Below are 25,046 nucleotides of genomic sequence, written 5' to 3' on the forward strand. Positions count from 1 at the left end.
AGATACTTATGAGGCAGTAATCTAAGAAATAATTGGTGAAGAATGTACAGCCATGCTGTGGGGCTGTGGGTTCAATATTTACAAATTGCTAATTAACATGAAACACAAACTACATGCTAATGATAACAGGGTTATTTGGTCATAAAAGGCAAATCCTAATGTCAACCACAGGGCGGCACTGCAGGAAAATATATCAGATCCACCCGAAATCAGTAGAATTCATCCCCTGGAGACCAGGAATATCTGTATGAAATGTCATGGAGATGATACTATAAAGAATTGGGATATGACAGGTTGGACCAAGGTGGAGGACTGTCAGATTTTTATCCATATGAATGAATGTGTTCACCATGATCACTTCCTGTGTTGCAAAAGATTCCTCAAGTGACAAACCCTGTGTTTACATATAGATTCACATCTACATGTACAGTCCTGTGTCATGCTGTGTTCTGTGTCTCTCTGCAGATCTGTGGAGCAGAAAGCAGGTGGAGTGAAACAGGCCTGGATCCTTCATTGTTATTATTATTGGCTATGAGACCCAACGGGGGAAAAACAAAAAGTGCTGCATCGTGTGATGTAACTCACACTGTGTATATAACCATATATGAATGAACCGCTCCACCCCTGTATCGGGTGCCACTGTTGCCATCGTAACCAGTGCCAGCGATGCTCCCTCCTCCATTGCCTCCAGTGAAGTTCCTCTGCTGTGTCCCTTGGTGAGCTCTGCAGGGTTAATGGAGCTGAATGTTCGAGGCACATGCTGCACTCGCCCTCTGCTGAATTGTAATAAGGAGTTGAGATTAAACGCTGAATTCAACCATCACCACTGCCCACTGCATTCATAATTGATGCATTTCATTCATAATGAATAAAAGTTCTGTACAAAAGGGAGGAGCAGCCGTACGTGAGAATGACACAAACTGCCATCCCTACGAAATCAGGGCCCCATTGATCTCTGCTGCACAATAGCAGGAGCCCTTTGTGTGTTTTATGAGCAGTGTGAAGACCATCGGGGTGTATGAGCACAGATATATATATCTGATCTATGTTTTCAGAGTCGCCTGTACAAAATAATGACTCTAATCCATATATAGACCCTCTGGGCTTGTTTTTTTCATTGGTTTGTGTATATCTGGCGATAGGAACACAGGGAGAGTGATGGAGCCAGCTTCCCTCACAGGCACCTTCATAAGTGTTGAACTCCTGTGCACAGAACCTCCACACTCACAGGGATATGAGATCAGCCTCGCATGAATCTCACCCAATCCAGAAATGCAGAATGTAATATTTTTACCTGAGGGTCTGGAAAGGAGGAAGAAGAGGAGGGTGGGGAAAACAGATGAGGAGCTGTAGGGGCAATTATGTCTGCATGGAGAGTAATGTGGACTCTTCTACAAGCAACAGCAAAGAGTTTTAATGAGGAAAAACCATCAGTAAAAGCTTTATCTTCAGTAAATGTTGCACATCCACCGTCTTCTGTAAACCTGCAGTCAGCATATATCAATCGATGGTGACCTTTACACTTGTACTGAATTAATTATTCAACTGAGGAAAGTATGTGGTTGGAAATGTTTATTTTACATTAAAGAGCTTTGATGTTTGAAATTCTGTAAAATCTATGACGTTATATATATAAAATATCAGGACACTCAATCAAATCTGATCAAACCACAATCCTCATACTAGATCACAATATTTTAATGTTAATAAATAATACCTTTAGTTGTTTACACCCAAACTTTAACTGTGATAAATTTCTATTTTTTTATTTGGTAGATTAGTTTTGACTATTTAATGTGAAAAACTTAAAGCTGCCATAGTCCGTGTTCTTATTTCAAAGGCAGAATGGAAACCCTTGGATAAAGCCACTACATGTCCAGCATCAGAAAAGTTAGCTATCAACTTTGATGTGAAAAGTTCGGATGCTTCAAATGTGGAGGGAAAACCAATAAACACAGTGAATATTGGATGCACATTCACCAGGTGGCCAGGAGCCCAAATATGAATGAGGTGCTAATCCTGCTCCACATCTGCTGGATGTGTAAACAGGCAAACATTTGAGTTTACCATATTCATTTATCACATAATAACATCAGTGTTGTTTCAGCTTGTTTCTGTTGTCCGCGAAAGAACCCATCAAATTGACTGTGGATCAGATCAGTGGGCGGATCCAGGACCTTTTTTTTTTCACTTTCTTGAACATTACGAAATAGGCAATTTTTTGACATTTTCTTTGATTGACCAGAGAATAAAGGATCTTGATGAAACAAAACAGGCATGTTTAGGAACTGATATTTATGAGTGTGTGCAATTTGTAAAAAAAAAAATCCAGATCTAGTGAATTGCCAGGACATTTTACACTCTTCATTGGATTAAAGGGATAGTTCACGAAAAAATGAAAAAAAACTATAAACGTCATGTCTAAAATGTAATTTACATTTACGCTGAAACAAAATGACCTTTTTTGAGTCAAATTTGATGCCAGGGCACACGACACCACAGGAGCAGTACGGAGCATTTCATGTTTTTTTCTGTTGGTTTTTCACGGTTGAACAAGTGGTCACCATTACTTCAATGTAATGGATTTGCCTGCAACACTGTTTGCCCCTGAAATCCAGAAGGTGTTTTGTGGACTCAAAACAAACCCCCCCCCCCACCCTCCCCACCCCCCCCCCCCCCCCCCCCCCCCCCCCCCCCCCCCCCCCCCCCCCCCCCCCCCCCCCCCCCCCCCCCCCCCCCCCCCCCCCCCCCCCCCACCCCCACCCCCCCCCCCCCCCCCCCCCCCCCCCCCCCCCCCCCCCCATCAGCATATTGGTGACTAGATAATGAGTGAATTTGATTTTCCGGTGAACCATCCCTGTAGGCACCTGGCGAGGTGTAACTCCCGCCGCGGCCGCTGGGTGTCGCAGGGCGCTCAGCCTGCTGCAGTGAACAGGTTGTGTTTGTTCACCTGTGTTTTGCAGGAACAGGCTCAAGCACCGAGGAAGCGTCTCGTGGCGAAATAAGCGAAGAAGGAGCGAACTGCGTCTAGAAAACTGAAGAGGAGGAGGAAGAGGAGGAGGAGTGAAGACGGGGGAAACGAGGAGGGAGGGCGGGTGCGCACCACCTGTGACGGCGGCGGCGGCGGCGCTGAGAGTGGAGGAGCTCGGACTCGGAGTCACTGAGTGTCCGCTGCTGTGTGTGTCACTCTCTGTGGGTGGTTGTGTGTTTCAAAGTGCGTGTGCGTGTGTGTGTGTATGTGTGTATGTGTGTGTGCGTGGGGGCGCTTCAAGTCCAGTTGGATCCTCCGGAGCTGCAGGAAACGTACGTGTCTTTGTCTCGGGAGGAACTGGATCTGGATTCAGGTGAGAACACGAAACCACCGCTGCTCACCTCCAACACGGGAGAAACACGTTCAAACCACTTTCTGCTCCATGTTCTTCTTCACGGTTTGTCTGCAGTGTTCCTCACTGATGTGTGCGCGTGCGTGTGTGTGTGTGTGTGTGTGTAAGTGTGTGTCGATGAGTTCTATTTTAAAACTATAACAATGTTTTCAATGTACATATATAGACTTTTAATACGTGTAGCCCATAATATCAAAATGTCTAAAATACGTTGTAAGATATTTCATCAAGCAGATGTAACACATCAAACCAGAGTAAATATCTTAGGGGTAGACAATAAAACTAATTATCGTAATATAGTTGTCATCAATAGCAACATATCAATATATGTTAAACTTGTGTTGTATTGCGATTGATGAGATTTTGATATATATTGAAATTTTGTTGTAGCCTATTAGTATTGAATAAAATAGTGTAGTTTTATTGCTCAGCCCTAATTTTACACTCATTTGATTATGTATCTATAGGTTGGACTTTTTTTATTTATAAACAAAAGTCCAATATATATCAAAATATTGCTATTGATAAGATTTATATTGTGATTATAAGGAATAAAACACAACATACATCAATATATTGGTTGTGCATTGTGTAAGCACTGTGAGGACGTATAACACAAAAATGTTCAAGTGTTTTTCATTCTTTTCTCATGAAAAAGAGTTTAAACCCACAACCTTCAATCTTCAAACTTAGCAGAGACAGTAATGTGACATTTATCGTAATAATTATCACTCTAGAAATGATAAGAACATTTTTATCTCAGTATAATTTTAGCACTATGTTTAATGGTTATCCACTGAATCAAAACCAGCCAGTGACCCATCTCCTGCTTTGCTGAGTTACACTTCCTCTGGGGCTGCACTGGTCTGTCAGGCATCAACGGGGACTGTGTTCAAGCTGTGCAACATGCAAACATGAAGCTTCAGCCTGAAACTCATGTGGAAGGCATCCAGCCGAGCAGCTGTGATTATAGTGAATGAGCCGTAAACACACGCATGATGCTTGGAGAGCATGATTGATCTGCTGAAGACGTGTAATCAGCCTCCTCCTGTCCACGCTGATGCTCTTTGTACCTGTGATCTAATCATTAGTGATCATCCAATCATAGAGATAAACCTGTGCAAACCAACTGAACCCACTCATCTGTCTGTGTTTTCTTTAAAAATGCATGAAGCTGTGGTGTGGATAGTGGAAGAGAAACACTTAGATATGCAAATATGTGGCCATTGAACACACGGTATTTTATTGTTATGCAGATAGTCATTGACTTTCTCTTCCTGTTGTCTTCTCTTCTAACTCATCATTCAAAGGGTTTACTGGTTATCAACCCTTCCCTTAAGAAACAATTTGGTTTTGTCAATTCATATGTCATGTTCCTTCAAAATGAATTAACTGTTGCTTTTATATTTTTCCTTATAAATCATTATTCTGCAGCAGCCTCTCTTTGGGATTCAGCACAGCCCATAATAAATCAGAATTTAAAAAACGGAAGCTCTGAGTTAGGTCTGTATATCAATCACAAGACTCACATTTTTTCTCCTGGCTATGTCTGCACTGCAAAAATACTGTAGGTGTGAACTATAGACTATAAAAAGATAGATGTCCTGACAGCTCCCCTTAATGTATAGGCCGTAAACCCTGCCTCCTCCATGTTAGCAGATGGGACATCAAACTGAAAAGTCAAAATACACGATAAATACATTTTGCTCAAAGATGCTTCCTCTCGTTTGATCTAGTTCTTATCATAGCGATTAAGTAACAATTGGTTTATTTGATGCTATAAAAATATTGTGAAACATCATAATTGAAAGCTGAGCCTGCGATTAGCCGGACCTCGCTTCATCTTCATTCCTGATCGCTACTGCTCTGGGTCCAAATGAGCAAGATGGCTGAGTTCGTATCTGGAAGATTTTAGCTTCATGTCTGGACAGCGGGAGGAGGTGGAGTTGTGTTGTTCATCTTAATGTCCAGTCTATGGTGTGAACAAATAACATTTGTTCCATATTCTTCTACTTTTAACAATACAGCAAATTCAATTTCTACTGTCATTTAGTTTGTTCAAGCAACACCTACAGCATGTCTATCTGTCCCGGAGGAGATTCCTCTACTGCTCTTAAGAACATTCTCCTCATTGCAAAGACATTCGAAAGAAAGACTGTGAATCCTCCTTTCAGGCAAATGTTGGATATTGGGTTATTTACTCTAATACTTGCCTTGAGAGATTTTCTTTGTCAATTTTTTCACTGAATGCCTGAAATGTCTGTAAACTTATTGTTTTCCTAAATGTCATTGATCATGAATTTTGCGGGTCTAAAAACTTAAACTCTACAAATATCTTCACAAATAAGCTGCGAAGCCAATGCACTCGTATGAAAGATCGTAAACAAAATTGAATGCGCTGATCAGTTTTGTCTCTTTTTAGCTTTGGTCAGAATGAGCCCAGTGTGAACAGTCGGTTTAGTGCTGCATTCAAGTGACTGTACAAAGTGCCGTACAGTACTGGGAACAAATAGAGTTCAGTTCAGTTGGTTCCTTTGTGGGTCTGCGTTTTAAAGGCAGTCCTCTCTCTCAGTTGACGCACAACTCAAAGCCTTTGATTGTAATCTTTTGTTAAACACACACACACATCCAAGTCAAAAAAGAGTTTTGAGTCCCGTGATATAGAGTTGTCTGTTGATGGAGCTGTCCCCACCCTGCTCCAATCTCCTCCATTCAGGCAGGTTCATAGACACTTTATAATTGCCTGATAAAATCCATTTCCGTGAATAGATGTCATGGGACCGAGAGCTGGGCAGCGAAATCAGGGGGAAGAGAGATTAGAGAGGTTGGATCGTGAGTGGTGGCGTCACTCTGATTTCCTCTGGGTGCGCCTCGTTTTATTTTTCAACGTCTCTCTGTTCTGTGTTTTCTCAAGTTTTGACTCATGTGCTCAATGGCCAATTAACAATTGAAAGCCTCTGCATTTAGGGGGGGTCATGGGTATTCAGAGCAAACTCTGGAGTCATGGTTTATAGATGACAGAGAATTGGAGATGTCACAATTACTGCTCGCTGCTCTGTGCAGCTGGACGTCCGCACAGCATTTTATGCTCATACTCTTTTTCTCTTTGTGTAAAACATTTACACCTGAATAGATTCCTCTTCCTCACAGGATTATATGACCACACCAGGACCACTGCAGTCGACAGATTTAGACCCTGACAGCCCATTTTAGGGAAGTTATTGAATTATTAAGTGCCAATCCGGTGCACCTCTGCTACCATCCTGGAAAAGAAGGGGGATAAAAGTAATATTTACCAAATGGCTGCATTTAAGGATCTCAATAATGCAGGCTCACTTTCAGGGTTGTAGAAATATGTATTTGCAGAGACATTAAATCCATCGCAGTGAAGATGTTGTTGGCTTTAATTTAAATTTTACTTCTCAAAGTCAAATTTCCTTGACCCTAACCCTGTCAAGGCAATGAAGCTGCTATAAGAGACTGTTTCAAAAACTTTGAAATACTCCTTGTATTCAGAGAAAGTCCTACACATAAGAATCCTATACTATATACTATAAAGACTATATGGACGACGTATCTCCACTTCCTTGCTAAAATAGAGAGCGGCGGTAGTGAGGTCCTGTCGATACATGTGCTTGACTATTTACAGGTCAGTCTCAGCTGTCAATCATGACATTTCACTTGCTTTACATTAAATTACAAATTAAAACCAAAGTTACCAGAAAAATGGAAATTTGAAGATACAGTGTGAAGAGAACTACTTTAAATCACAGAAACCATCCTTGAAATCAAGGAAATCCTATTTTTCTCAATCAATTCATTCATGAAAATTCACGTGAACGTTTTGTTCTAATCGTCTTTGTGATTTTACATCCTGACAACATAACCTGTGCTTATAGTGCTTTGTGGTAGTTGGCCAAATGCAGATTTATTTTCAAAACAGTTCTTACCTGCAACTGCATCGCTGTGCATTTAATTAAGAAATAAATAGGAATGAAAGTTCAGTATAACATAAATCTATAAGTTTCACGTTGTTGTGCTGATTTAGTTTGATAGAGAAATCAGCTGGAACAGGAAGAACCTGCAGGATGATCCGGAATATAAAATCTACATTCATGGAACTTTCTATAATATTAGTGGTCGATGAAAGTCTCACATAGAACCAGCGCTTGGTAAACAGTTATGATATCATGTTACAGTGCCTGTTGTGAGCCTGTGAGTCTCACTGTTACTTCCTACTGTTAAAATCACAGCGAGCAGAGTGTCTCTTATCCACCTGCATGCGGCTGTGTTTGACCGAAACATGGTGCAGCTCTCAAGCCGTCCGTTGTCATGGTGTCAGCCCTGAGGCTCTGCTGGGACTTTCTATAACAGCGCAGTCACAAACACTTGTGCTAATGGCTCTGCTTTCCTGTATTTTTTTTTGTTGCATCCATGCTTCTATGTAAACAGCATTGTGTGTGTGTGTGTGTGTGTGTGTGTGTGTGTGTGTGTGTGTGTGTGTGTGTGTGTGTGTGTGTGTGTGTGTGTGTGTGTGTGTGTGTGTGTGTGTGTGTGTGTGTGTGTGTGTGTGTGTGTGTGTGTGTGTGTGTGTGTGTGTTAGTGACTGAAGGAACGAGCAAGCTCCGAGGACTTTCAGCTCTTCAGGGTGCTGGAGGCTCATGCTTTGTTTAATGGAAAGTGCTAAAGAGTGTGACTGTTTAGCTTTAGATCCAGGAATTGTGTGTGTCTGTGTGTGTGTGTGTGTGTTTAAATGGGAGACAAAAAGAGAGTAAGAAAAAGAGAGCTGTCCCCATTCCCCCACACAAAATTGGATTAGATGGCTATTTGCACTGCTGATACACATGCACACGCACGTCTCTTTCCTCCTTACACCATCTCTCCCTTCACTCCTCCAAAAGAGCGTCTTGTTCTGCAGTAACAACATTGACATTCTCAACACACGCGCACACACACACACACACTACCAGATATTATCATACTTCAGTCTCCCCCCTTTTGGATTTCACATGTCTGAGGTACGTCTGCTGTTTCAAACGCTCTCACACCTTATCGATCCGAATCGCTCCACATTGCCGTTTAATCCTCAAGTGTTTGCTTGTGGTATCAGCACGTTGCTGTGTTTGACTGACACTGTTTGGTTAATGATATTTCCAGTCATGTGTTTGGACTGGCCAGGCTGCGGCTCACACACCACACAGGCTGCGAGACTTTAAATAGCCCGAGGGACGGCTCCGTTTCGCAGAGCGCCATTGATCTGCGAAAGCACCCGATATATTTTATTGAGCGAATGCACTTTGGGTCTCTTTCACATCTCTGTCGTCATCCTTGTGAATTCCTGCACGTCAGCTTATTCTCTGTGTTTGAACTCTGACGTTCGACTTCGCTGCTTCTTTTTCAACTTCTCCTCTGACTTTTTAAAGGTGTCACGTTTTCACCACATCTGCAGGATTTTGTGTTTACTTCTAGTGTACACCTACGTGCTAACACAGTTGTTGTGTGTTTTTATCTTTTTACAGGTTTCTTCAGTCCTTCCTCCTGCACTTTGAAGGAGGCCGCCTGTGTATCTGCCCACGTGTGTGAGTGACAGGTTGGATTATGTTTGTGTGAGTGCCTTTGCATGTTTATAAACCCTGGTCGGAGAGTGTTTGCCCCTCGAGACGCTCAGCAGAGATGCCGGGAGCTCGATCCCCTGCGCTGTGGCTCCTGCTACTGAGCTGCTGTGTGTGTGCGACGGCCGGCTACCCGTTCAAAACACCCCTGGACCTGGATGTGACTCCACGCATCACTATTCTAAACAGCGGTAAGCAAACAACGACAAAACCACGCAGGTGATTGGTTTCTGATGCAACGCATTCCTGTCGAACGGTCAAATTCTATTCTCTTAAACATTGAACTGAAAATGGACTGTAACCATACAGCTTTTTTTCTGTGGGGTTTATTCAAGATCGTGCTTGTTCAGTTTGAGAGCAGGACTTATTGATTTCATGTTCAGATTTTGAAATGCTTTCACTCAAAGCCCTACACTCACACTCAAATATACCCTACTGGTGCATAGATTTCCTGCGCTCCAGCTCTTCTCATTACACGATATCATTTGTCATAACTACCCCTGGCATTGTAATGGTTGGGGAATTTTGACAGACTTGTTGCACAATCTAAGAGCATAACAAAAAAGTCAAAGAGCAGAGGAGGTATCAGAGCGCAGACATTTTGTTTCCAGGAGAAGAGCTGAAGCTGGAGAGAGGATTTCTGTCCTACAGAAAATGTGAGTGCCAGTGCACAGTTTGAGCACAAGCAGAGCATCATTACATTACATATAATTTAAGTGACGCTTTTATCCGAAGCAACTTACAATAAGTGCATTCAACCACGCGGATACAAACCCAGAACAGCAAGAACCATGTAAGTACAATTAGCTTAAAAAAAGCCAAACTACAAGTGCAACATATAGGTGCAACTAAATGTAATTATTATCATTTTTCAAATATTAACACCAGAGTTGACGAGGTTTATTAGACATCATCTTCTTAACCAAGGTGTAGTCGGAAGAGATGTGTCTTGTAAACTTTCTGATGCCATTGGGGAGCTCGTTCCACCATTTGGGTGAGTGGCTAGCTCGCAGTGAGGGAGCAGCAAGCCAATTGGCTGGAGTGTGCGGTTTAACCATGTCCTGGATGTAGACTGGGCCCGATCCATTCGCAACTCGGTACGCAAGTACTAGTGTCTTGAAGCGGATGCTGGCAGCTACTGCTACAGTGAAGGGAGCGGATGAGCGGTGTAGTGTGAGAGGTTGGTTGAAGACCAGTCGAGCTGCTGCCTTCTGGATGAGCTGCAGAGGTCGGATGGCAGTAGCAAGTAGACCAGCGAGGAGGGACTTGCAGTAGTCTAGGCGTGAGATGACCAGAACCTGGACCAGAACCTGTGCCGTCTTCTGAGTGAGAAGGGGACCTATTCTCCTGATGTTGTGCAACATGTACAGTATCTACACGAGCGGGTTGTTGCAGCAATGTTGGCAGTAAGGGAGAGTTGACTGTTGAGTGTCACACCCAGGTTCCTTGCGGTCTGGGTGGGGGATACCACAGAGTTGTTGATGGTGATAGTAAGGTCCTGGGTGGGAGAGCCCTTCCCAAGAAGGGAAAGTAGTTTGGGCTTGTCAAAGTTGAGGTAGGGACGGGGACGGGGATCGAACCACTGACATTCTGGTTAGTGGACGACCCTCTCTACCTCCGTCCCAGCTATGGCTCAAGAAGTAAGATGGATCAAAACTAAAAGAATACCGATGCAGGGATTCACTTTCAAACCAACTATAATTTAGCAAAATAACCTGTCAGGTTTTTTAAAAATAGAAAAAAAAGAAACTCCTCACATGCTTTGTTTTTCTGCTACACCACAGAAGCTGTTTTCTGCCTCTTTCTTTATCTAGTTTTCTTTCATATCCTTATTCTCTTCATCCCTCACTCCCCTTCTCTCTCCTGACACAGCTCTTTTCTCTTCTCTTTCTCCTCGTCTTATTTGTGTGCACATTGACTTGCTCATACATTTTCTTGCCTCAGGGAAATTCTCACACCTGCCCCAAAACCACAAGTTTTTTTAATCATTATTATTATTCATTTACCCTGTGTGAGTGATGGAATGTAGCCTAGGGTGACAGAGACTGAGGCAGATGAGTAAAGTGCTTACGCTTGGATCCCTAAGGAGCAGCCAGGGAGACTGACACCACTGTAAGTAGTTGAGAAGCAGCGTAACCATGACAACTGTCATAGTATGGCGCAAGATGGTCCTATACAGTATTTTGCTGTGTGTGTGTGTGTGTGTGTGTGTGTGTGTGTGTGTGTGTGTGTGTGTGTGTGTGTGTGTGTGTGTGTGTGTGTGTGTGTGTGTGTGTGTGTGTGTGTGTGTGTGTGTGTGTGTGTGTGTGTGTGTGTGTGTGTCATTTTCTCGTCTCCAGTTTGACTCGCGACCAAATTTTCTTACGCAAACTACCCATGGAAAAAATCTCTCCGCTCCTCTCCTCCAGTCGTCTTTCTCACCACGCATCACCTACTTGCACTCATTACTCATCTCCTTCCTCTGTACCTTTAGCTCAGTTTCTGTTCATCACCAGTTTGTGCTGGAGCCTGCAGCCCACCGGTCCTCCTACACTCTTCTCCTCGTCTGCCACCCCATCACTCTCTCATCCACTCCTCTCTCTCTCTTCCACAGTGCTTCAATTTGGACTCTTTATCCCTCATGCTTATTTTTTGTCCATTAGTTCATACTTTTGACATTTGCACAGCTTATTTCCCTCCACTTGCCTTTACCTCTCGTCTTTGTTTAGTTTTTTTAACGTTTGCACATCTTTCGATCTGCAAACTTACCAGTAATCCCTTTAATCGCTGTGTTTCTTAGCAACCTAAAAGCCTCCAGATCTGGGTGGAGAATTGATACTGTACATGCACACACCGGAACACAGTGAAACACACACCTGTACTTTCTCCTGATTACAATTTCCCTTTTTCCACTTGACACAACGTAAAAAAAATTATTCAATTATTCAATTTGATGAATTCTGGCTAAAAGCCGGCAAAACGGATAGAGTATAATTTGTTTGTTTTTAAACAGAGAACTGGTTACTCCTTTTCATTTGCTCGTGAAGTATTTTGAAAATCTGCCACACACATCAGTCACAGTCGGTGGATTTAACTTTGTTTATACCGTCGTCCTGAACACAGGCCTGGCGCTCGAGTGTAAATTTGTATATAAGGCTGTCATGTCACAGTCCAACGGCTGGAGAGAGAGAGAGGGAGATAGGGAGAGAGAGAGGGAGAGGGAGAGAGAGAGAGAGAGAGTGAGAGAGAGAGGGAGAGAGAGAGTGAGAGAGAGAGAGAGAGAGAGAGAGAGAGAGAGAGAGAGAGAGAGAGAGAGAGAGAGAGAGAGAGAGAGAGAGAGAGAGAGAGAGAGTCTATGTGTCCCTGAACACTGTACTATGCTGATGAGCTGAGGTCCTTCCACTTGTTCTTCCTCTCTCTGTTTTTCTTTTGCTGTAGAATTGATCAAAGCACCTTTTGACGCACAGCCTTGTAAGCTGAGGCTAAAATGTGCAGTGGGATCATAACATATTGTTAATAAAGCCCAGATAAACCTCCCTCTGCTGTGTCAGTAACCTACGCAGGTTGTTTTGTGTTACCTCACTCTGACTGCCAGGCCCCCACACACACACACACACACACACACACACACACACACACACACACACACACACACACACAAAGGGTATTGTGTCGTCCTAATACTCAGATTACGCAGAGGAAACTGGGTATTGTCTCTGCTGTAACGCTTTGCCTTCACCCACAATGAAACACTCAAGTCACGTAGGAAAGGTTATTGTTCTGAAAATCTCACACAGGTAATACTCTTCTTCCTGCTGCTGAGCACAAGGGAGGAACAGTAGACACCTGATCAGCTGCAGGAGCAGTCCGGGATGAGAACTGCTGCTCCTGAAGTGAGCAGAGTGGATTGTGTTGTGCAGCAGCTGATAGGAATCTTAATAACAGCTCACTTGATAACCATGCAGTCTTCAGGGTGAAATGGTTGAGCTGGGGAACTTTGACACTCGTCAGTTTGGCTGCGCTCAGCTCCTGCGCTCATCAGTAGACGTGGAAAGTCTTTCGCTTTCAAGTTTGTACGGCCTAATTGCCGTCAGAGCTCCACCCCAGATGATGTTAAACCTGCTCAGCATTCGTCATGGCCGATATTTAAGACATCAAATTATGACATTGCTGTTATTTTTAGCCACAGTGTTTTCTTACAACAATGCAGTTATTGTTGTGGTTATAAAATCCCCGGAGCTTGACTAAAGGCCATCTTACTTTTCCAGTATGAGCCTCCAATCTCTGAAATGATTAACAATCTGAGATTAGACATCTAACTGTTTCTGCCTTTAAATCCCTTTTTAAAAAATACAGCTCCAGAAAAAATGTAAAGCCCATTCCTGATTTGTCTTAACTCTGCATCTCTACATCGGTAGTAGTTTTAATAGAAAAAAAATATTTTTTACACTTACCTATAAATAGTAAAATAAGAGAAACTGTTAATCTTGCAGTGGTCTTTGGTCTTAAATGTTCCAGATCTATGTACAGTGTGTGTATATATATATATATATATATATATATATATATATATATATATATATATATATATCCTTCTGTGAAGCACTTTATGACTTCGCTGGGAAAAGTGCTGCAAATAAAACTGATTATCTTAACTACTATTATCATAACTGGTCTAAAGGTTGTCTTGTGTGTGTGTGTGTGTGTGTGTGTGTGTGTGTGTGTGTGTGTGTGTGTGTGTGTGTGTGTGTGTGTGTGTGTGTGTGTGTGTGTGTGTGTGTGTGTGTGTGTGTGTGTGTGTGTGTAAGACGAGACGGTGATGTCATATTTACCTCAGCAAAGTGGAGTCCTAATAGATTGTATGTTTAAACCTTACATAACTGCACTACGTCATGACTTCAGCTAGTGACTTTATGATGTGTTTTTCAAGTGTATGTGTGCGTGTGTGTGTTGCTGAGTGTTTGTATGACTGATCCTCATTAGTATCTTGTGTTGTCAAATAGATGGAAAAAAGTGGACGGGGGAAATATACAAAAAAAGCACAGGACCATTGAACCCACGTTGGGTTGAAGTGGATCTCTGAAATCTCATGTTGTGATTGGACCGTTTTCATTATCTTCTTTGTGGTCTATATAACAGAGAAAAGTAGAAAATCAGGAACCAACATATTTGTTCCATTTTTAGCTGTGCTAGCGGCAGGGAACTGTGTATTAATTAATTTGTCATCAAACTACATGAAGATTAATTAACTGATCTAATCAATTATTAACTAATCAATTCAGCACTAAAAACGAGCACAAACGGCCTTAAAGAAAATGTCTAAAACACTGCAGCTGACAAAAAGCAGCTACTTACAAGGAATAGTGTTTTCACATTTCTTGTACTGTGTATTTTTCTTTCTGTGAAGTCGCTTAAAAATACTTTCTGTGCAGCTGCAGCACAGTCGATTTTAAGAAAGACATTTTCCCAGCTGCGCCAAAGAAATCTCAGTTTTTTTTTTAAAGACAACCACTCAAATCAGAGAGTAAGGCCATCTCACCAATTTGCACTGATGTTTGGCAATCACACAGTGATAAATCCAACTCAGAAGATTAACAGATTCATACTTCTCCCTTTATTCTCATACTGTCATACTCGTACTGTCGGGTTTGGTTGAAAAAGCCTGAAGTGTTCTGGTTTTAATGTGCCACCTCCTGGTGCTTATAACTTTCTGCACATTCAGCGGCTTTCTAAAGAAACAGAGGTGTTATTAGACACTGATGTCTGTGAATCTGTAATAATTCTTTTGTTGAAATGATCACATAAGAATTGAGATGACAACAGGAGCTGCGTTTATTTGTTGTGTGGTGCTATACCAGACAAACTAGTTCATTCCTGGATTATTTGTAACAAAGACTAATGTGTTTTTTCCCTGAAAGGTGTTTTCTCTTAACCTTGTTGTTTCCATAGAGACAGACCATAATCAATAACGTAGTGTGCTGAGACATGCCTGGAATCAGGCCTCTTCAACCACTCATATTGTCCAATAATCACACAGGTGACTGAAATGATCTCAGGAAGTGTAACAGCAAAAGAGGGTTTAACTGAGGTGTCGTGATTGTTTTTGCTTCCACTGAATTTGAGTGTCCTCTCTCAAATTTCACCAATCCTCCATTTCAGTGTCGCTGATTCAGCCACTTAACAGTGTTTGTGGTGCGTGTGGAGGTTGATGATGAATTAGTTTGAAGGACATTCGGAGCTGTTTTGCATAAACAGATGTTGTGGAAGCAGACAGAGGGATACAAAAGGTCATCTTTACTAATCTTTGCTCTCCTGCTCTCCTCTCCTCTCCTCTCCTCTCCTCTCCTCCTCAGGTCTCCAGGGCTGCAGGCGCTTCCACTCCTCCTCTACCGTTAACTACAGCACCATGCTGCTGGAGGCTGACAGTGAGCGTCTCTACGTCGGCGCCCGGGGGGTTGTATTCAGTCTCAACGCCTCTGACATCTCAGCCAGCTCTGCTCTCACTGTGAGTTTGTTTGTTTCCGTGCCGCTGCGTGTCGTGCACCTCAGCCGTCGTATCTTCGACTCTGACACGGATTAATTTGCATCCCACAATGCAGGAACTTTTTGAGGCAACAAGTTTAAATTTTGTGGCAACAATATTTATTCCCCTTGGACCCCTTGTGTTTGTCTGTGTGAGTAACATTATTTTTAACACAATAGCTCACAGTTACACCACAGGAGTATTTTGCTGCATAAACATACATATTAATGAGAAAAATAGAAGAAAAACAGACTACTGTATTTCCTTTAAACAGATTCAGAGTTCATATTAATATCATTCAGCTATTGAAAAAGTCGAAACAGAAATAGCTTCTAGTTAATGCAGTAATTAGCATACTATTTACAACAACCCAACATTGGCAATACTTACTTTATTTAAGTTACAACTTAAAAACATGAATCACAATGTTTAATTCATGATTTCTTTACGCATTTCTGTATCTTTTGTGGGATCTTTGGAAAAACTGGAATCTTTTCCATCTTCTCCATCTCCTCTTCATGTGAAATCCAATTATTCATAGTATTTATAGCTGAAATGTATTCACCAATTGCTATTAAATTATATCTGTGCGGTATTTTGTGTCTTCTGTGGTGGGTAAGTATTCAGAGAAAACCAAGTATTAATGTGCATGTGTCATAGTATATTCGAGAAGAGCACAACAGTTGTTATTTTGAGACGAACATAAAAATTCATGGTCATTGGTTCAGAAAGTGTGTTTCCTGCCTCCAATGATCAATAAATGCCTCATTTCAAACTGAAACTCTGGGATAAGATGAAATGTTCTCATCAGTAACGACAGTTGTTACCAAATCAACTAGAAGTAAAATCTTTAGGGATATAACTTTTAAATTATGATCTCGGTTCGTCTATTTCCATTTCCCTCAAGTGTATTATCAGCAGTGTTGTCCTCAAACCATCGCATGTTTACAGGAAGTTCCCTTAAGTAGCCATCGAAGCTGAAAAGCCTTTTTTCCACCTGTCACGCTGCAGTGTTTGTTACCTGCTGACAGTCTGACATTAAGCTGTTATGCTAATTCTGTAAATACGAGGCGGTGTTTGTCATAACGTGTGTGTGTGTGTGTGCGTGTGCGTATGTGCATAAAACTCCTTCACAAGTACTCCATATGCTGCAGGAATTAAAAATGTCAACTAAAGTCAACTTTTTTTGTTACATAAGAGTAAAAAGCATGCAACACAGTAAAAATTTGAAATTCCTAACAATTGTTTTTTTATTATCTTACACATTTCTGTCAATTTTATTTGTATTATTGTACTCCTTCCACTTATTTCTATTTTTATACAGATTTTAACAGTTTTATTTCTTTTTCCTCTTCTACCTCCTTTACTCTTTCTAATCTCTTATTTTGTTTGAAAGTTGTGTTAAACTGGTTTTAAATAGATTTCTTTTCATTTGTCTGTGTTGTTTTTAGTGTCCCTGTACAGGACCTTGAATCTACCTCAGTGTATCAAATATGCTTCATAAATTAAACTTCCTTGCCTGATAGATGAATTATTAAAGCAAAAAAAAGACATTATTCTCTATTTATCTGCTGTCAGATCTGTGGTGTTTTGCTAAAACTCATGCAAATCAGTGGTATGAAACCCCTGTGTGACTTTATGCTATGTGGTATGTTCTAGATCGAGTGGGAGGCCTCCCCCGAGCAGAAACGCCAGTGTCTTCTCAAGGGAAAAGACAACAAGGTTTCATTTAGTTTTTCCCTCTTTCTCTTTCGTTTCATCTTTATTTCTGTTTGGTTTGATATTCACTCTCCTCATTGTAATATCATTTTTTCTCTGGTTTTCGATTTCTCTTCCAGACCGAGTGTTACAATCACATCCGCTTCCTCCAGAGGTTCAACTCGACTCACCTCTACATGTGTGGGACTCACGCCTTCAGACCACTCTGTGCATATATAGTATGTGCATGCACAACACATTGATCGATATTGAATTTCTTCTTATAGCCTCGAAGCTCACTACATCTCTTCCTCCTTCCCCGTTTGTTTTGTCCTGTGTAGGATGAGAAGAGGTTTGTGATGTCATCTCAGCCTGAGGACGGAAGAGACAAATGTCCGTATGACCCGACAACAGGCTACACCGCCCTCATCATAGGTGAAGCCCTTCAACAGTTAGCGACCATTTCCAGAGTTTCACCCGACAAATACATGATCCAATAAATTGATTTTACCTCCAGACCAGCAGATGTACACAGCATCCCAGTACGAGTTCAGGAGCTCTCCAGATATTCGCCGCAACTCTCCGCCTCCCACGCTGAAGACGGAGGACGCCCCCACACGCTGGCTGAATGGTAAGTTAAGCCTCTCGAATGATGAAAGCTCGTAGAGATGTTTGATGGCAGGGTGGTCCAAGTGGTAAAGCATCTGTCCATCAATCAGCTTAAACCAGGTTAAGCCTCCACATCAACAAGAATCTACAGTTCTCTGCTGAAGTAGCCTGAGCAGCTTCAGTGGATCATCCATCTATTATCTATACCCCCCCAAGAGGGGGCTGGAGCCAGCTGTGAGTTAGGCAGGAGACACGCTCTCACCTGTTAATTAACCACTTTGCATGTCTTTGGATTATGTGAGGAAGCAGGAGTACCTGGAGAAAACCCATGCAGACACAGAAGCTGCTTTCAGACATGCAATGAACTCCGGACACAAATGTTCGAGTCAGTTGTTCTGGACTTTCTCCAGAGTTTCTCCTGCGAGCCTTTTCTATAATGTGTTATTTTACTTTTCGTTAAACCTGCATCTGATTGCTCCACTTACTCTTAAAGCAGAGCAGCTTAGTTTTACATGCATAGATAATCCTGTTTCTCTCTCCCAGTCTGTCACTGTAGAGACTCACAGAGATGCTAGCATCCTGTAGCTTCTGACAGTCTCATTAATATGATGCTGGGTGGCAGAAACTCGAAAAACATGATGTGTTGCAGATTACTGAAGCATGTAAACAACTTTTCACCATCTGTGCAAACTATGAACTCGTACACGTTTCCAGTCATAGTATAGGAAGCAAACTGCAATGAAAGATGGTTTCTACACTTGCATTATCTTCACTTTTTTGACTGTTTTGGTTCATGAAAAGTTCATGCAAGCAGCTTACGTAAATGACCTTAACGAGTCTCTGTGGATGTAAACTCTATAATTGGATAATTAGAGTATCGCTGTGTGAGTCATTGCATCATTTTCTCCCTCATACAGAGGCAGACTTTGTCGGCTCTGCACTTGTGAAGGAGAGTTTGATCAGCAGCACCGGCGACGATGACAAGATCTACTTCTTCTTCACCGAGAGGAGCCAGGAGCAGACGACCACCTACAGCCACAGCAGGGTGGCACGAGTGGCTCGGGTTTGCAAGGTGAGAGCAGTTTTAAAAAGAGATGCAGCGAGATATTTTGCAACAGGGAGTGAAGCTATGCATCCTCAGGAAAATGCAAGTAGTTGATGATAGGAGAGGGTACTATAATAGATGAGAGGCTCGATGGAGAATGCATTGGTAACAAGGCCTTGGGAGCTGACTGTGCAGCTGATGAATGGGTAGTGGAGCTACTGTGCCTCAGAGTGAGAGGGATGGGTGACTGCAGTGGGAAAGACGGAGTATTCAGCATCCGCTGCTGCCTAAAAAGTGGATGGTTTACATTTTCTGCAGCCCAGGAAGGAGCGAAGAGCAGCGAGAGCCACCTGTACACTGTAATAAACCTGTTGTTGTTTTCTCCTGTGGCATCTTAATATAAAGTCTCTCCCTGAATGTTTTGAAAAGTCTTTATCGAAATGCCTTGGGTCGGCACGTGTGGTATTTTTAATTTGCCTTTGGCTGAATATTCAAAGGCCAAGACAATGCAAGGTCTCCAAAATATTTGTGGCTTCAAGTCAAGCTTTTCCATCGTTTACCTGTCAGAGCATTTTTCTGGTTTGTCGGCGGGTGTTGAGATGTGTTCAAGTGTGTCTGTGTGTGTTTGTGAGAATGAAAGAATTTTGCTTCACAGTGTGCGCTTTCAACCCACCGAGGACAAACACTCGCTCGTATATAAGCCTGTGGATTAGTCAGCTGAATTGAACGTACAGTTATTGCTTACCCCTGCCGTTTTTCTGCTTTTCAGGATCTTCACTTCCCCCTGTGTTCCCCCTCGAGCAGAGTGTTCAGTTTGTTTTTATTTTATTTGACTTAATGTGACCCTTTCTCTTCCTTCCTCCTCCTTTGTTCCTCCTCTCTCCTCCACCTCTCTTCCCTCAGGGGGACCGGGGAGGACGTCTAACTCTCCAGAAGCGCTGGACGTCCTTCCTCAAGGCCAGGCTCGTGTGTTCTCTGCCCGAGTACGACTTCCACTTCAACATGCTGCGCAGCGTGTTCGTCATGCCTGGGCAAACGCCGCAGGACACGCTCTTCTACGGCATCTTTGGCCTGGAGTGGTAAGTGGGGAATATATACGTGTTGTCGAGCTCTCCAGCCGACGGGTCTTTGAGGGTGCAAATGTAAATGAGCGGGACAGAGATGAAAGGCAGCGATCGATACATTGAGGCAGACGAGAGGGGACGAGATGAAAGAGAAGGGCGAGACGAGGCCACGAGAACTTTTTTTAATCCAAACGATAGAAAAACAAGTTGGGTGAAGGAGATTTGCAGGAGTTTGAGGACAGAATATTAATTAAACATGCAGATTACTCAAAAGTTGAAGTGATTCAGTCCTGGTCGATTTAGCAATATCTGTGGTTACCATGGTAACAGCAAATTGGGTTTTATACTGCAGCAAACACTCATTGAAAACTCTCACTTCTAAATCGGCTTCGTACAATCTCTCCACCCCTCCCCTGTTCGTTCCTCCCATTTGTCTCTTTCTAACGTGAGCCACTGATCTACTGTACTTCTACTACTGTCTCTATGGCAACACTGGGTTTACCGCTGTTATTGTAGGCGGCCTGTGCTCTGGTCTTTCTCACGGTTTGTCTTTGTGTGTCTGTGTGTGTCTTAAGGAAAAACGTGAAGGCGTCTGCGGTGTGTCGGTTCAATCTGTCTGAAGTCCAAGAGGCCTTCCAAGGACCCTACATGGAGAACCAGGACTCTGGCTCCAAGTGGAGGGAGTACACTGGAAAGATCCCTGACCCACGACCTGGAACGGTAAACACACACACGCAGAGAACACTGCACAAGGTAGAGCACTGAAGAAATGTGTCACTGCTCCTCAGGCTGAACAAATTCACACCGGAAAACCACAACAGATTAAACTGATGTAGAGGAAGGATGCAGAGGAAAAGATGGAGGAGAGATGATGAGAGCATCCGCAAGGATGAGGCTCAAAGCACAGCCAGCTTAATGCCACTGAAACCCATTTCCATGACTATTAACTCCAGCCCGTAGTGTTTGGCGACTGTGGCTTAGTGTGGCAGCCAGGGCCGGGGCACCGTTGGCATGAGCAGACATTATCCACTGTAGTATCATTTTGTCGGACTTAATTTTAACTTTGCTATTAAGGGGAAAGGAGAAACAGTCAAAGGTTTTAACATGAGAGTGTGAAAGCCTCTTAGAGGAGCTGGCTGAAGTCGTTGGGATCTCACAAAGAGGGAAGGGAAGTCATTCCCTTCGTCAGGTGCACATAGAGCTGAGTCGCCCACATGTCAGCGTGAGCCGCCCGCTGAGCTCACACAGGCTCATTGTTATCGTGTTTCCCCCTGACCAATCTTCCGCAGGCTCTCGTTTTCTTGATCCCCTAATTTTCCGTGCAGACCATCTCGCTAAGCCTCATGACATCCTCTCTCCCTTCCACTGCCCGTTTTTATTAACAGCCTTAATTACAAATGAGCCAAAAATGTCTACTTTTCCTGGAGCCTGTATCATGCCTGTCCTTGGCCTCTTCCCCTGCAGTGTATAACCGACGCTCTGAGGGCCAGGGGCATTAACGTCTCCACCTCGTTGACCGATGATGTGCTGGACTTTGTCAGGAGGCATCCACTGATGTCACAGCAGGTCCAGCCTTCAGACAGACGTCCCCTTTTGTTCAGGAGGACCACACACTACACGCACATGGCTGTGCACCAGATCCAAGGCTTGGATGGACAAACAAACCATGTGTTATACATGGGCACAGGTGTGTAAGAATCCATATCAGGTGTTAATCTGTTCCATTGAGGTGTTAGAAGGGGTTGGGTGTTGGTATATTTCCTGTCAAAGTGCAGTTTTTTTTCTGGAGTCTTGTCAGTGTTGTTGTCGCTGTTGTGGCTGCCTGTCGATTACTTTTACACCTATTTCGTGTCTTTCATTACTGTCACTCTGATATGAAAACCAAAAACAGAGACCTGGTCAAAAACGGCAGCCCACAATTGTGTCACTGACTACATTTACCTTGACACCAACAATCCTTGCGCTGTTGCCTCACAACAAGAAGGTTCTTGGTTTCGGCTGTCGTCTTTATGTGGAGTTTGCATTTTCTCTAAGTGTCTGCGTGGGTTTTCTCTGGGTACTCCGGCTTCCTCCCACATTTCAAAGACATGCTGATTGAGGTTAGATTAATTGGAGACTCTAAATTGTCTGTAGGTGTAAATGTGAGTGTGAATGGTTGTTTGTCTCTATGTTAAGTCCAGGGTGTAGCTCACCTATTGGCCAATGTCAGCTCACCCCACAACCCTCAAAGGATAAGTGGAAGAGATAATGAATGGATGGTACATGGTTATCAGGTTGATTATCTATACAAGGAGATTTTAGAGTCCACATCTCACATCTTTGCATGTTCTTGAATACTTTGGCTACATGTCCCCACTCAACAATGTTGTAACCAAGACAAAGAAGTAAATTACCGTCAATATCTTCAGTTGGTGTTTGCAAGTTAATTTGAAATAAATAAGCGTGGCTGCCTAAACAAATTCCATCTGTGTCTCTCTTTGAATGTGTCCCTCAGATGAAGGATGGTTACACAAAGCTGTAGAAATCGAGGGTCAACTCCACATTATCGAGGAGCTTCAACTGTTTGAGGAGCCACAGCCTGTTAACGCTCTACTGATATCTGCAAAACAGGTAGTGTATTTAACCATCACATGCACACACATACTGTATCAGAGGAGTAATCTCCATCCTGTGATAATTACACCTTCCCTCCTCCCTCAGATGAGCGTGTACGTGGGCTCTCCGTCGGGCGTGGTGCAGCTCCCGCTCTCTAACTGCCACAGATACACATCCTGCTACGACTGCATCTTTGCCAGGGATCCTCACTGTGCCTGGAACGGAGCCCAGTGTGTGGACGTAATGGCACAAGCAGACATGTGGGTGTTGCAGGATGAGCGAGCGTGTGTGTGTGTGTGTGTGTGCGTGAGATTCAATCAGGTGATGATTAAAGTGCTGCAGGTGCCCTTTGGCGTGTTTGATTTGAGTAACCTCAAGTATCACGGTACCCTGTCACACTGTCAGCTCCCAGAACTGTTGCGCAATGACAACGCCAGCAGGAATAGTGGCTGGGATAATAAACATTGCATGCAGCTGTGGACTTAAAGGTTACTGATTGACGTGGACAGCAATGCTTACTCAGGAGAAAGCTGTTATCTAAGCAATAAAAGACATGTGGGATGTGCACGGATCAAAATACAGAAAGAAACTAATATTCTTATGGTTGTGTTTTCTCTCTCTGCAGATCCACTTTAATCCAGGACATTCAGCGTGGCAGCAGGGGATGTGAGAACACACAAGATGGTACGCAGAAAACTCATCTACCATTAGGTGCCACTGCGTTTAGAAAAAGTTTGCTTTTGGCACAGTGGGCGATGAAAGGAAGATTAAAAATAGAGAATGTTAGGAAGGACTTGAAAGATGCATAGTTGTCATGCGATGGCTTTGAAAGTTGATTATGCACACTGTGTTGGCAAATTCCTCTCCTCCCTTCTTTAATCACATTTTTACCATCTCTGGAGAGAAATCTGTTTGATATTCAAGACAGCCAAATGCCTTCTCTCACTTCACAGTTTCAGTCTATTAAAACATAGCATCATCCGTTCTTCTGTCTTTGTACAAGGTGACACAAGGGCAGGAATGAAAAACACTGTAGTTAGAGTTGATGCTTCAAGAACTTTCAACAGCATTTCAATTTAATTTAGTTGGTGTTAAAGGGATTAACATATAAAATAAGTCAGAGGCTGTTGTAAGTTTTCCTTTAAACTTAATGTGTGTGTTTCAGATGTTGTCGAGCGGAGCCGCTCTGTGCGGGTGGGCGACGACGTGCTGCTGCAGTGTGAGCTCAGCTCCAACCAGGCGACGCCGCTCTGGACTCTGGACGGCAGCGAGCTGCAGGGTTACGGCCTCAACTCGGGTTTCAGAACCGGCACAGACGGCCTGCTGATCATCGAGGCGCGGCAGGACCAGAGCGGGCTGTACACCTGCTACGCTGTTGAGAACGATATCAAGGTCGCTGTAGTTGCCTACAACGTCACCATCCAAATTAACCTGCCCCCGCCGCCACCTCTCGAGCCAACTGAAGACCCTTACAGTCTCTTTGCGACCATGCCACCACCCACTGATTCCCCAACCTCAGAGAGGCCCTTGCCACCACCCCCAGCCCCTCTCCTCCCCCACTCAAAGCTGCTCTCCCCCAGGAACATGGAGGCCATGTACCTGTCCCTCATCACCATCCTCGGCGCCCTGTGCGTGGTCCTCACCGTGGTCCTCGTCTACGTGGGCTTCTGCCTGCGAGTGGGCAACAGAGGGAAGTACTCATTACGTGCCGCCGCTTCTGCTGCCTACCCGAACAGTAAGAGGCACAACAGGAACAGGAAACAGATGAGAAGCTCCTCCCACATGGAGCTGAAGACCATCTCAAGCCACTGCAATGGCAATGGCGTTTGTAATGGCGTTTCAAAGCAACATAAAGGCAGCTTCCAGGACGGAGGCTTCCTCCAGATTGTCCCTGGCGAGGCTCACTCGTCACCAAACAACGAGCCTCCTCCCCCTGCCCCTCCTCTCCCTCCCACGCCGCAGCTTCCCTCTCCAGAGTGCGACTTCCCCAACGGACTGTCGGCCACGCTGCCCAGTGTGCTGAGGAGAATGAACGGGAACAGCTACGTGCTGCTGAGGCAAAGCGATACTGAGAACAGGTCGCCGCACTGCTACTCATTTGCTGATGAGCTCAATAAGATCTTGGAGAAGAGGAAACACACTCAGCTGCTGCCCAGGCCGGATGAGAGCTCTGTGTAGTGATGTATCTCCCCCTGTGGTGGGAGGACTGCTGCGTTTTTACCTGGTGCTGAAGTGCCTGACTCATTATTGTTGTGGACTAAAGCAATAAGAGTCTAATCTACTTTTTTTTTCTTTTTCTTACAAGTCCACATTCAGACTTTTTAAACCTCTGGGCTGTTTTCAAACTTAATTCCCAAATTGTCCAACCCAGGTTCCAGACGAAGGACGGAGCATGAAGTGAACAGAAAGTGTGATCTACCTCACCTCAATACTGCCCACAAGGACACATGTGGTCCGCCTGTAGTCTGACCCTGGTTACAGAGCTGATGTCTCAGTGGGAATATAAATACATGTGAAGCCTTGTGCTGCGGGGTGGTC

At 43.6% G+C, this 25,046-nt stretch overlaps 1 protein-coding gene and 1 long non-coding RNA gene across 2 annotated transcripts; one reads left to right on the forward strand and one right to left on the reverse strand.

Moving 5' to 3' along the window:
• Positions 1-3,188: 3,188 nt before the first annotated feature.
• Positions 3,189-9,033, reverse strand: LOC117775456. Its single transcript, XR_004616267.1, has 3 exons — positions 8,901-9,033; positions 5,540-5,547; positions 3,189-3,334 (listed from the first exon to the last, which is right to left on the reverse strand). It is a non-coding gene; the product is annotated as an uncharacterized LOC117775456 (long non-coding RNA).
• Positions 9,009-25,023, forward strand: sema4ga (sema domain, immunoglobulin domain (Ig), transmembrane domain (TM) and short cytoplasmic domain, (semaphorin) 4Ga). The gene is made up of 14 exons (XM_034608588.1): positions 9,009-9,186; positions 15,328-15,479; positions 17,157-17,219; positions 17,336-17,434; positions 17,537-17,630; positions 17,713-17,826; positions 18,722-18,876; positions 19,753-19,928; positions 20,489-20,633; positions 21,378-21,600; positions 22,408-22,523; positions 22,614-22,768; positions 23,134-23,192; positions 23,674-25,023. The coding sequence occupies exons 1-14, from the start codon at positions 9,057-9,059 to the stop codon at positions 24,684-24,686; spliced, it is 2,694 nt and encodes an 897-aa protein (XP_034464479.1). The 5' UTR covers positions 9,009-9,056; the 3' UTR covers positions 24,687-25,023.
• The last annotated feature ends 23 nt before the right edge of the window (positions 25,024-25,046 follow it).

This window comes from Hippoglossus hippoglossus, chromosome 15, assembly GCF_009819705.1.
Source record: "Hippoglossus hippoglossus isolate fHipHip1 chromosome 15, fHipHip1.pri, whole genome shotgun sequence".
Lineage (NCBI taxonomy): Eukaryota > Metazoa > Chordata > Actinopteri > Pleuronectiformes > Pleuronectidae > Hippoglossus > Hippoglossus hippoglossus.

Bases quoted from the DNA above. Each gene is read 5' to 3' on its own strand.
- sema4ga (XM_034608588.1), top strand. From the start codon at position 9,057: ATGCCGGGAGCTCGATCCCCTGCGCTGTGGCTCCTGCTACTGAGCTGC. The intron at 17,631-17,712 runs GTGAAGCCCTTC...TTTTACCTCCAG, and splicing joins CTACACCGCCCTCATCATAG to ACCAGCAGATGTACACAGCA. The intron at 18,877-19,752 runs GTGAGAGCAGTT...CTCTTCCCTCAG, and splicing joins GAGTGGCTCGGGTTTGCAAG to GGGGACCGGGGAGGACGTCT.